Here is a 12,684-nt window from a genome sequence, read left to right on the forward strand (position 1 = left end):
AGAACAAAACAGAAAAAATAACGGCAGAGAAAAAGAGAAAACTACAAGTAGGGGAGCTACGTGACCAAATAAATATAAAAAGGAGAGAATGAAACAAAAATTTGTAGACATAAGATATGAAGGGAGGGGGCACAAAAGCATTGGGGGTGGGGTAAAAAAGAAGTGTCCAAATGTTATATATACCTGTGTGCTCATATTTGTGTCTTAGGAGGGAACTGGTCTTCTGGAATGTTTTGTCGCACAAGTCACACGCGTACATACCACTTTCAGTCTTCTTAATCTTCTTCCTGGAGAGCAGCGAGTCGCTGTCTGTCAGGTCGTCCAGGCCTGACAGATAGTCCGCCGTCCCGTCCAGCAGCTCCCCCTGAGACACAAAGACAGATCATTTTAATACGTCTGATAATCTCACACCTGTCGACTTCATACTCAGACACACCTTCTGGTCCAACCCCCCACCGTCTCCATGATCCCAAGTCTGGACAGGGCTTAAAGGCCCAACCTGGGTAAGTCCCCTTCATCCAGGAAACACTTAAAAAAGGGGGGACAGGACTTATGGGGTAAGGAGGTTTTGAATGAACTGTTGAACAAAATTTAGTGATTTATCGAGACCGAATTGTCATTCCTCCATGAACCAAAAAGGAATGAACTCAACAGAATTGAAAAAGTGAGACTCTCATCCCCAGAATAAATCTGCATCAGTGGTCGTTGAAACTGCCTTCATTTACTTAACAAAACAACCTCACCACAAGGTCCATTAGTAGCTGGCGTATCACATTATCTTCCTCATCAGAAGGAGTTGCCCAGTTGTCATGGAATTATAAATGTTTAAATGTCCATTCTTCTGAGCACTTGCCTGAGTGAAGTTGATTCTTGATCTTGAAAAGAGTAGTTGATGTCGGCACCCTGGCCTAGTAGTTAGGGCACCGACCATAAACCACAACGTCCCCAGTTCCAGAACGGCCATGCATCTTTGTTGCATCTCCTTCCCCATCTTTTGCTCCCCTCATTTACTGTCATCTCTCTACTGTTGGCTTTCTAATGTAGGCAGAAAATGCCAGAAAAAAGGAAACAGCAGTTGACAAAAATGATAAATTTTAACATCTACAATTCCATGGCAACTGGGCGACTCTATCTGCTTAAAAAGACTGTATGATACGATCAAAAGCTGCAGAACAGCTACTAATGGACCTTTGTGGTGAGATTGTTTTGTCAACCACCCATATTCACGTTTTCCTGCCAAGCGAGTTCTTGTTCCTTGAGTGACTGTCCTTTCTCAGAAGCAAAGGAGGACGTGGCATGACGCTGATTTACCTCCTCAAAAGACACAAGCCTTTGTTGTAAGCCCACACACCCGTCAAGATATGCCATGTACGTCGGTTATCCATAAAACACACATTTACATCACATGTGCTCTCTGGATTGGCACAGTCCGGCTACTGTACCCTGACTACTACTTCTTGTGTCTGTATGGTGCATTTGATGTGTGCTACGGTCAATAAATGTTGAGATGAGGAAGGTGGTCAGGGTGATTGCTTACAAAGTTTGCGACTTCGACCGCGATGCATGGTTGACTCCTACCCAAACTACATTGGTGTCTTTTTACCATGAATGTTCCTGAACCTTAACCAAGAGATTTTAACTGCCTCAGGGTGCCCAACAATGTAGCATGGAGGGTCAGCAGGTTTTCATTCCAACCAAACACTTCACCCACACGGGAAGGACTCATTACACATCCATATGTGATGTTTGAGGACAATATCTAGATTGTTGGCTAGTTTTACCTGGAAACCTGATTTCCGTTGGTACTTTCTCCTCTGCTGCATTTCAGCAAATGTGGCCGCTCCGGTTGCGTAGGTGTAGGCCATGTGGGGCAGGAAGCTCATGGGGTCAAGTCCTGGGTAGGACCTGAGGCCTGGGATGGTGGCCTGGGCAGGAGACATGAAGGTGGGTGGAGGAAATGCTCCGTGAGGTGGCAGAGAGGTGTAGACAGGACCGCCAGTGAAGGGATTAATCCCAAAGATGGGACTGGTGCTTTTCTCCAGCTGGTGGACAGAGTTCCCTCCACCATCAGAGCCCAGGATCTCCTTCTTGATGTTGACCAGATCTAAGGGCCCGGACACCTGTTCTCGTCCTTGTGCCTCACCATTGCGCTCAATGATGAAACCGTTGGGTCTGGGTCGTTTCTCTCCCACAGAGACAAGCTTCTGCGCCATGTGTTTGGGCAGCGACAGATCCAGTGGTATATCCCCATGTGCTTCCTCAGAAGCTAGGCTGTTTGGAGTGTAAGAGTTTTTGGAGGAAGTAGAGGAAAGGTTGAGGGGTGACGGGGTGTTGCTCCTCAAGTGGTCCAAGGGGTCTAGTGGTTTGTCCCCTATTGTCTGCCTGTTGGCTGTAAACTGGTTGGCCTTTGTAAGTCTGTGGGAGGTGTCACCGTTAGTGAAGCCTCCGTGTAAATCTATGACAGGAAGTGACAGCGGTGACCGACTCAAGCTGTGGTTGACATCCAGTCCACTGCGGTCGGGAGGGGGCGACTTTTTCCTCAGACTGCCTCCGTGGTGGTTTTGGCTCTTCCACTGGGCAAACCATTCCTTGACAAACTCTTGAGGAAGGCCAACAGCAATTGAAATCTTGAGCAGTTCCTCTGAGTTGGGCTCAGTGTTCATGGCAAAGTAGGCCTTGAGCACTGACACATGGTCCTTAAAGGGATTGATGGGGCTGGTAGCCCGCTCATTACTGGACAGCTCAGAGGGCATCGCCCCCCTGCGGCCAACAGGACTGCACTCAGCTGGCTGCAGGACTGCTTTGATCTCCTCGTTCATTTTGCACAGGTAGCGCTCGTGTTGATGTAGTGGGATGGGTCCAGGGAAAGTCTCCTTGCAGTACTGGCAGGAGAATGGCAGGAACTGGTTCTGGCCATCATGGGATTTCTCCTCACCGCTGAGATCAATTGAGTGATTTGGCTTCTCCTTCTTGACATCCACTTGCCTCTTGGAGTCGTCGATCAGACTCTTGGCTTCATTGACCTTCTCCAGTGTATAGTCGATGATGCTCTTTGTAGGGCTGCTATGGCCCACCATGTGGAAGCCGGCCTGGGCCAGCTTCTGCTCCTCCATCTGGGCCCCCAGCTCCTTCATGTAGGCCCTGAGCTTGGAGATCTCCTCTGGGTTCCCGTCCATCTTCTGCCTGCACACCGTGTTGTCCACGATTTGAAGCACCCTCTGCACCTCACTCAGGTTGTTCCCGAGAGGCCCTGCATAGCCTAGCAGCGGGAGGTCTAGCCCCATGCCTCCGAGATGTTGAAGGGGGCTCTGGGAGGAGCTGTGGATGCCAAGGGGGCTTCCGCCGTGGCCGTTCAGGTAGACCCCTGGTCCCCCAAACCCGTGCTGAGAGGCCATCAGCATCCGATACTCGTTGAAGTCCATTGGCTCGGCTTTGATGTCGAGTTGACCCTGCTGGTCTGGAGGGCCAAGTGGTCGCCCATTTTCCAGTTTTTGGCGGAGCTGGGCGAGGGCAGGGCTTCCAGGTGATGAGGTTGTGGAGTTGGGGGAGGAGCCGGGCTTGCTGTTGTTTCCGTTGCGTACCCGTCCGTTGACGGCGATCAGGCCGATGCATTTCTTGCTGCTGATGTGGGAGCTGTAGGAGCCAGAGTGGGAGAACCGCTTCTTACAGTTGGAGCACTCGTACGGCTTCTCACCTGCAACACAACGTGAAATATAGATTATTGGTTTTTTTTTCAAATAAATACTGTTTTATCATATAGTTCAGTATGCAATCAGTGTGGGCAGATTGGGCGGTTTTCTATTTTATTTGATTTGTCAGGAAAAAATGGTTTTGTGTGGCTTGTGATAATTTGAGCTACTTTTTTGTACCATTTGGGCACTTTTTGACAATTAAAAGTCAGGCTATTTTCTAGTGGATTGGCACCTTCTGTCCTCTAATTAGATTAATTGAGATTTACAGGTTACAAACAGGCTCATTACAACTATACTGAATTTTTTTGTCCTATTCGAATTATTATTTGGCCACATTTGGTCACCTATGTGATAAAATCCTTGTAAAAGCTTGGTGGGAATATTTTCAGCCATGCTAGCAGCGTGGCTCTCTGGATGCTAATGTTTGTCTGTCAGTTTGTCCAACACTTCGGTCCAGACTGAAACATCTCAGCAGCAGCTGGACTGTGATGAAACTTGCTTCATCGTTCACGCTCCCCTCAGGATGAACTGTAATAACTCTGCTGATCCTCTGAATTTCCATCTAGCGCCACCATCAGGTCGACATGTTAACGTGTCCAACACTTTGGTTTCTGACCAAACACCTGCAGAGCTGATGATGCTCCCATCAGCCTCAGCTGCACTCTGTGTTTACTGCTAATTAGCAAATGTTAGCATGCTAACATGCTAAACTAAGATGGTGAACATGGTGAACATTATACCTGCTAAACATCAGCATGTTAGCATGGTCGCTGTGAGCATGTTAGCATGCTGATGTTAGCATTTAGCTCAAAGCACTGCTGTGTCTGAGTACAGCCTCACAGAGCTGCTAGCATGGCTGCAGACTCTCAGTCTGTTTTAATTATTGTAACTGGTTTTGGGTTAGCTTCTACTTATAAGTATGTTACACTGTTATTGGGGTGAAGTCTTTTCTGTCATGATGCAGGTGTACAGACTAAATATCATCATACCTCTCTGGAGACTTAAAGAAACAAAATCATATGTATATGTATATACAGTATATATACTGTAGTACAGTATAGTTTTTGGTTTCCTAAAAATTTGGGCTACTTTTATGTTGACTTGGCAGGTTTGAGCCTCAGTCAGTCATATCTGGCAACACAATCAATATTTTATCAACAGCATCACAGGGAATTATAGGAGAATGACTTGACATAAATGTGTAAATATGAATCATTCATGTAACTGCACAGGATTAGTGTTGCTGCTGTAAACGAAAATGTACTTTGAAAGATAATCATTTGTCAGTTCTATTCAAAGAAAAGTTTTGAGTTGTTTCTGTTTGTGTTCAGCTTTGATCTCATCCACATGATGAATCACTCAGATGTGAAACAGGTCGACTATTGAGAAAATGTCATTCAGCTGAGAGTTGAACAGGAAGATTATTAATTATAAGGTCCTCAGTCAGACTGTGAGCTGGGGGGAGGACGACTCACCGCTGTGAATACGAAGATGCTCCTTCAGGTGATGTTTGTATTTGAAGGCTTTTCCACACTCGCTGCATTTGAACTTGCGGTTTCCAACTCCTTCGTTCAGCAGCGGCGGCTGCAGACAGAACAACAAACAGCAGAGCTATCATGTGATGGAGGACGAGTGGGAGTCGGTGAGCAGAGAGGGAAGCAGATTACGAGGCTGGAACAGAAGCTCACGGGGGAATTTAATAGTATTTAGTAAAGCAGATCTGATAGTGACAGAAAGATTCTTAAACTCTTTTTATCTGCAACACATTCTGAGAAACAGTGTGGGCTGACTTTGTTCAGAGGTAACAGTTTGTCGTGTAGGTGCATTCCAACCATTTGAAATGCAAATAAAGAGATAAACAAACACAAACACAGTCGGGGGGAGTGATTCCCCCCCAGACTGCAGCAAATGTAGAAAGTTGATGCTGAGAGAGAGGGAGTGGGAGCTGAGAGTGTTCGCTGAAATCCCTTCGTTTCACATGCAGATGGTTGTTGGAGGGAAGATAAACTCTAGTTTATAGAGAAGGCTCTTTCTGTTTATTTAACTGGAGAAAAAGGTTCAAACATGTTTTGGTTCTATTTGGTTTGACTTTAATTTATTTTAAGTTCAAATCAGACAAACGACATGAAAAACAGGAATGGAAATCAATGTGCAGGAAGAACAAAAGGCCAAAAACGTGGTGATTCATCACTCAACCTAAAAATGTTCACAATATCAAAGATACATATGTTACGACATAAAAAATTACAGTCTTAGAAATGTTGTGTTGATGAAAGCTGAGTCAGAGTGAATCTGTGTTGATGAGAGATCTCCCTCTCTGAACTGACTCTGTATTTAATATTGTCTGTTTTATCTAAAAGTATAGTTTATATTTGTAGTGTTTGATACCAAAAACCACAGGTTTGTAGAAAGAGACTGCTGCAGTATAAAAGGTAAGGACAGATTAAAGCAGCAACGGGCTGATGGCTCATTTCCATTATTTCTTGTATGTTTTTAATAACATTAAAAACATGACAGCAGTTACATAAACTACATTTTCATGTTTATGTTTTCAAACACATCAGAATGGAAGAAATGTGTCAAAATGTAACACAAAAATACAGAAAAATACTGAAATTGTCAAACTATTAACATCTCGAGGGACGAGGAGTCTGTTGGAGGATAACAGAACAATAAAACATAACTTCTTTTAGTGATTCCTTTGTTCTGATATAATTCCCGTGTCCTCCTCAGTAACAGTAACTCTCCTCAGCCTCAGTCTCTCTTTAACAGTTTAACTCAGAGGAAGTACACAAATAAACAAGCACTTAAAGTCATTTGGGGATTATGATTCTTTAAAGCAGCAGGGAAAAGACCATCTGCTCCTGGTTGGGGGGGTCAGGTATGAAGAGAGGCAGTTTGTGCTTCTGTGATGTGATCTGAGGATGTCTGAAGCTGACGGGCTTAACCCAGGAAATCTAATTATGATCACAATGTAATTGGAAAATTGAATGATTCACTGCTTAGTTACCGACTCTAATGTGAGTTTTGGATCATGAGCGGCAGCAAACAGGCGTGTGCAGGAAACATTTAACACCAGCTTATTATCAGATTACTGCTTAACACCCTGAACTACAGTTACATGCTGCTGACACAATGCGAGACATTTACAGTTAAAGGTCTGGAAATAAGAAGAGGACGAGGCCTGTGTGTGTCTCTATTAGTGCTCATTTCTAATCAAATCTGTTCCAGCTTCAGTTCCAGCAACAGCTGATGTAAAAAGTCAGATGGCCCGAGGACGTCAGTATGCTCGCACATCCCACGCATGCAGCATCAATAAAATGCAGCTGCTAACGAGCTGAACAGGACCAGGTTTTATTAAAGAGGTTTCGGTCCACGACATGTTACTGGACAGACTGGGAGAACTGGGGGGGACATTTAGGACTGGGCCACAGCTCAAAATGCAGCCGGGCAGATTTGGTATCTTTGCAAATTTTGGCATCTCCACTAGAATTTAAAATACAATTCTGTGAGTTTGAACGATGCTCGAACAAACAACATGAGTTTCTTTGTTCTTTGGCTGTATTTAGACGCGACGTAGTGGAAACACAACACAATGAAGAAAGATAAACAGGAATAAGAAGTCTACAGCCGTGCCAGCAGCTCTGTGTAACACTCAAAGACGGTGTCGTCCCTCATTCGTCCAGGAATGTCCCATCGTAGAAAAGGTTTCAGTCGTAGTCGTCTGGACACTGTTTTCAGAATCAAGACGTTTCGGCTCCCATCCGAACTCCTGAAGGCTTCGGCCGGCTGTGCATGAACAAGGTTCACACCTTCTACATTTTCTATTGCGTCTTGATTTTTTTACCAGCAGCAATTTTTCACCCATAAGAAGCTGAAACTACCAAATGTTCAAAATAGTTAATGATTCATTTTTGTCAGTCGACTAATCAAAGAATCGACAGCAAGACACCTTGTTGAATCCTCTAGTATTTGAGTGTTACAACAATATTCGGTCACTTTTATTCCACTTTAGCTCGTTTTTAAAGGTGAAACATTTAGTCAAGCAGCTAAATATCTGCAACAGTTTCAATAATCGATTAGTCGCTTTTTAAGCTAAAATGTCAAATGTACTGGCTCCGATTTCAGCTGGTTAGACATTTTATACACCAAATGATTAATGGACGAACTGAGAAAATAATTTTCATTATTCGGTTGCAGCCATAGTTCTTTTTATCTTCTATTATATTTTATTCTTTTAAATTCTATTTATGTGTTTTTTAAAATTGTATTATATCTTTTTATGTCTTATGTAAAACACTTATAAATAAACTAATAAACTTGCCTTTACAAACTCTGTAAACTGTTCAAACTCTCAGAACTTTATTCCCAAAGTTACCAAAGACAGATGGACAAGACAACTTTCATTTGATAGAGTTTTGGGTTGAAACTAAATGAAAGGAATATACGAGTTAAAGGAGCAAAATGAACAAAAAGCAACACCTGTGACGACGCCTGACTGCTTCCTCTGCTATCATGTGAAGAACCGCAGAAGAAAAGACAAGGCGGACAGTTGGTGCAGGTGTGTTTTACCTGGTCTGGGGCGGGTTTGTGCGTGGTCATGTGGCGCTCCAGCTGCGTGCGGTGGCTGAAGGTGTCGGCACACAGCGGACAGGTGACGCTCTCCTCGTTCTTCTCGTGGCGATATTTGATGTGTTCCTTCAGAGACGTCAGGCGTTTGTAGCCGCGGTCGCAGTACGGACAGGTGAGCAGCTGGGCGAAGTCGTCCGGAGTGCCGGACATCAGGTCTGCAGCCAGAGAGAGACAGAGGTCAAAGGTCAGGTCATGGAGGCTAATGTGTAACAGGAAGTAGTGATTGGTGTGTTTAGCTGCTGCTGTATAAACTTCAGGGTAACAACTATTCTTTACATTAACATTTAATACACATCCATACATACATATATATATATATATATATATATATATATATATATATATATATATATATACATATATATATACATATATATGTATATATATATATATATATATATACATATATATATATATATATGTATATACATATATATACATATATATATGTATATATATATATATATATATATATATATATATATATATATATATATATATATATATATATATATATGTATATTTGTTATTTTGTTGTCTTGTCTTCAGCATGAGGTAGTTTTAGGTCTTTGACTCGGCTCCTCCTCTTACCGTGTTCGCTCTCGTCTTGACCAATGGCCTCGGGTGTGCCCAGTCGCGTCACCTCCTCCGGGGCTTCTGGGTAAATTATGGCGGTGTCGCTGCGCTGCAGGTACTCTGCGATGGTTGCTGGGTGACCGTCAGCCTCCTCCAGTTTACGTTTCAGAAAGTACTCGTCCAGCTCAGAGACGCCTTCCAGACGCTTCACTGATCACAGGAAACAGACAGATGATGAGTTCAGGGTCAGGAGGATTTGTAAACATTTAGTTTAGTTTAAATAGCTTTTGTTTAATAAGGGAAAGTCTGATCAGAAAGAGATGAACCTCCACAATGTACATCACGATGTGGAGTGGCAGAGATGATTCTGTATAAATAGTGAACCAGAGAGGATCCAGAATGGAGCCCTGCGGGACACCTTTACCTTTAGGGCTGTTGGAAACTACTGGTTTACTTCTTTTAAAGGCCTTTTCAACAACAGGAACTTTATGACCCTTAACATGTATCCATTGTCATGGGTTCTGCTTTTGTTTCCACTGTTCTGCCCCAACTTTGGGGACGAAATCATGAGATTAGTACATAAATATACTTCAGGCAAAAAAAGGACAATAAAAACACTTGTGGTGAATCTTAACGAGACACAAAGTCAAACATTTTATTGTCCAATTTAACTGTCACTAAATAAGTCAGAATCATGAAAATATTTTTTAAAAATTAAGTCAGAATTATGAGATAATAAGTCAAAATAATACGGTGTAGTCCCTCATTTGTCCAGCAGTGTTCTATCGTAGAAAAGGTTTCAGTCGTAGTCGTCTGGACGCTGTTTCCAGAATCAAGACGTTTCAGCTCCCATCCGGAAGTCAGTGTCCAGATGACTACAACTAAAACCTTTTCTACGAAAGTCAAAATAATACTAAAGAAAGACGAAAATGAAATAGTAAGTCAAAATGATGAGATAATTACATTTTTTAAATTTTAATATATATAATTTTTGACATATTATCTCATAAGTTTGAACCATTCGTATTTTTTACTTTGTCATTCCAAAAATTTAATCTACTTTTCTCTTTCCTTGGATAAGCATCAGTATCTGTTAACAGGCCTGACAGGTTATGATGGGGGTGTATATATGATTACAATACATGTATGTGATTATTATATATTGATCTCACCTGTACCGTTTCCCACAGCGTGCAGAGACGCCTCCGGACCGAGAGGTTCATATTCGTCCTTCCTGTCATCTGTTAAATAAAACGACAGAAAACAGACATTTATTCACCTCCTGCTCCTCTTCCTCCTCCTCCCCCCCCTCCTTCCTCCTCCTTCCTCCCCCCCCTCCTCCTCCTTCCTCCTCCTCCTCCCCCTCCTCGGTGTCTGACTGAGGTTTTTGGATGATCGCAGGTCTGATGCTGCAGGCCGTCAGCTGGATTCATCCCTTACAGAATCACAATCTGAAGGTATTTTCCACATAATGAGTGAAACCACAACTGTGGTCTATTGTGTTTGTTCCTCCTCCTGGGCCTCCTCATGTGACTCCTCAACAGGAGTCACATGTACCATAAGCTTCATTCAGCCCTTCAAAGGAGGGACACACCTCCTCCTCCTCCTCCTCCTCCCTCTCTCTGTTGTTGTGGGGGAGGAGTTCTGCCATATGTAATTTCACTGTGTATAAACACACGAGAAGATTTGTGGCTTTTAGACTGAAACGCTTTAAAACTGAATCACAACAACCATAAAGTGAAAAGCTCGTCGATTCATTAATTTAAAGAAATAGTGACAAGTAATCATCTTCAGTCACATGACGTATTCAGAATATGTGGGTGGGGTTTAATTACGACGTTGACCTTCTTCACCTGAGCTGTTCTGATCCATCATATCGCTCTGCTAGGTAGCCACGAGCTAACGAGTGAACCACAAAGTGCTAAACGCAGAGTCTTCCATTTCATTTTGTGTTTGATGCGATGTTTATTCTCATTTGATTTGCCTGCTGATGAACTCTGGCACAGTCAATGACAAACAGCCAACGGTCAGCTGTGGAGTCATCTGATTCGATCAATTTATGGAACCGCCCCCGAGTTCAAGATGAGGAAGAGAACGAGAAGTAAATGAAAAAATTTTTTTATTTTGCAGAAAAAGTAGAAATAAAGAAATAAAGTCTCGTCTGATGGAAACACTGGGACACGTTTCTGTTTGCTGCTGCTGCTGTCGAGAGTAAAATGGAGTCTCTTTGTGTTTTCATTCCTCTTTTTTCTTTCCTCAAGAGACAAGATGGAGGTGACGGAGGAATAATGAGCGTTTCACTTCTGTTTGTGGTTCAAATGTTTGTCTGAGTCAACAGCGGCTTCTTCTTCTTCAGTTTCTGTCTGAAAACTCCTCTGCTGTTACTTCTTTGTCTCTTTGTTCGTTTTCAGGGCTTTTTTCCTCTCAGTCTTTCTTTGCTTCTTTTTTTCTTCTCTTCTCTCGTCTAAACCTCCTTTATTCCTTTCATTCTGTTCTTCCATTCCTCTGGTTTCTTTCCTTCTCGTCCATATTTACTTCAACTTAATTTTCTTCTTTATCGCTTTCTTTCTCTCTTCGTTCCTCTTTTCTTTCTCCCTTTCCTTTTGCTTCCTTCTTCCATGATTTTCTTGTCTCTGCCCTTTTTCCAATTGGCAATTCAAACCTATATTTCATTCTCTTCCTTCCACCATCCCTTCTTTATTTGTCATCTTTCATTTCCCTTTCTTCTGTCTTCATCTTTACTTCTCTCCTTCTTCTCTTGTTCTTCCAATCATTCTCCATCCACTCCTTCCTCTTCTATCTTTCCTTCTCTCCTCTTTGTGACCCCCCTCAGCTTCTCTTCTCTGTGAGTCGGTTTCTTCACCTCGAGGTGTCCTTTGTACTCGAGAACATGGAGACGCCATCTGTCCCTCAGAGGAGACAAACAATCCCAGGAAGGAAAAACTCGTTTCGAGTTATTTAACGGCACTCGACACATTCACCGAACGACGAGGACTGTTAACGTCTGTATTTTAACATGTAACATCATGTGAACGTTTCACCGTTCTATGAAAAACTTAATTAGTTTCCTAGCTGTTGTTTCTCCAGGTGGACGTCTAACAGCTGTTGGATTGTTGATTTCTTCATCACATTGAAAAAGCAAAGAGTAACTTTAAATGATAAAACTGAAACTTCAGGTTCCAGAAAAAAAACCTGTCACAGGATGATGTCACAGTGATGTCATCCGACTACAGTCTGTGTTATAAGCCTTTAACACAAACACAGCTGTCCTCACTGATGATGATGAGGACGACGTCACTCTGACTTTAACCCTTTTTGCATCTTCACTCTGTAGTTTGGACTTGAAATGGGATGAAGGTTGTGCAGTGTTTGTGAGATCAGTGAGGTCATTAGTGGAGACGAATGGATGCCGCCGTCCGTTAGTTAAAGTGTCCCTGCTGTCTTATTAAACATGTAAATGGCCGCCATAAAGCTCCCGATTTCATTTAGCTCTGTTAATGAGTCCCGCTCAGCCTAACGAGCCCGTTTGAATCCTAATTAAAAGAATTTGTCTTTGTGTCTCAAAGACACCAACTGTCCTGTCAGCAGCAGAAGACCGTCCTCGTGTTATACGAAGAAATTCAATCTTTTACTGAAATATACCGACAAACTGAGGACGCTGTGGACTCAACCCCGGACACAGATGTTATCTGTCTTCATTCATTGAATGACTGTGGTTACATCCACCCGCCTTATATATACGACCACTTCCTATCATGTGACTGAAGTCATCTGATAACACCTG

The 12,684-nt window shown here is 42.8% G+C and overlaps 1 protein-coding gene across 5 annotated transcripts in view; it reads right to left on the reverse strand.

The window, feature by feature from the left end:
* Positions 1-12,684, reverse strand: part of zeb2a (zinc finger E-box binding homeobox 2a) — a 66,431-nt gene that overhangs the window by 7,181 nt on the left and 46,566 nt on the right. For 3 of the 5 annotated variants that reach the window (XM_044215824.1, XM_044215825.1, XM_044215820.1), the window contains exons 4-9: positions 10,073-10,141; positions 8,916-9,110; positions 8,265-8,479; positions 5,168-5,276; positions 1,782-3,694; positions 184-364 (exon numbers count right to left, since the gene is read on the reverse strand). In XM_044215824.1, the coding sequence (XP_044071759.1) occupies positions 184-364; positions 1,782-3,694; positions 5,168-5,276; positions 8,265-8,479; positions 8,916-9,110; positions 10,073-10,141 (2,682 nt within the window). The remainder of the gene's footprint in view (positions 1-183; positions 365-1,781; positions 3,695-5,167; positions 5,277-8,264; positions 8,480-8,915; positions 9,111-10,072; positions 10,142-12,684) is intronic. The other 2 variants (XM_044215823.1, XM_044215822.1) reach the window with 1 other exon arrangement.

The sequence above is a fragment of the Siniperca chuatsi genome, linkage group LG12 (genome assembly GCF_020085105.1).
Source record: "Siniperca chuatsi isolate FFG_IHB_CAS linkage group LG12, ASM2008510v1, whole genome shotgun sequence".
Classification (NCBI taxonomy): Eukaryota; Metazoa; Chordata; class Actinopteri; order Centrarchiformes; family Sinipercidae; genus Siniperca; species Siniperca chuatsi.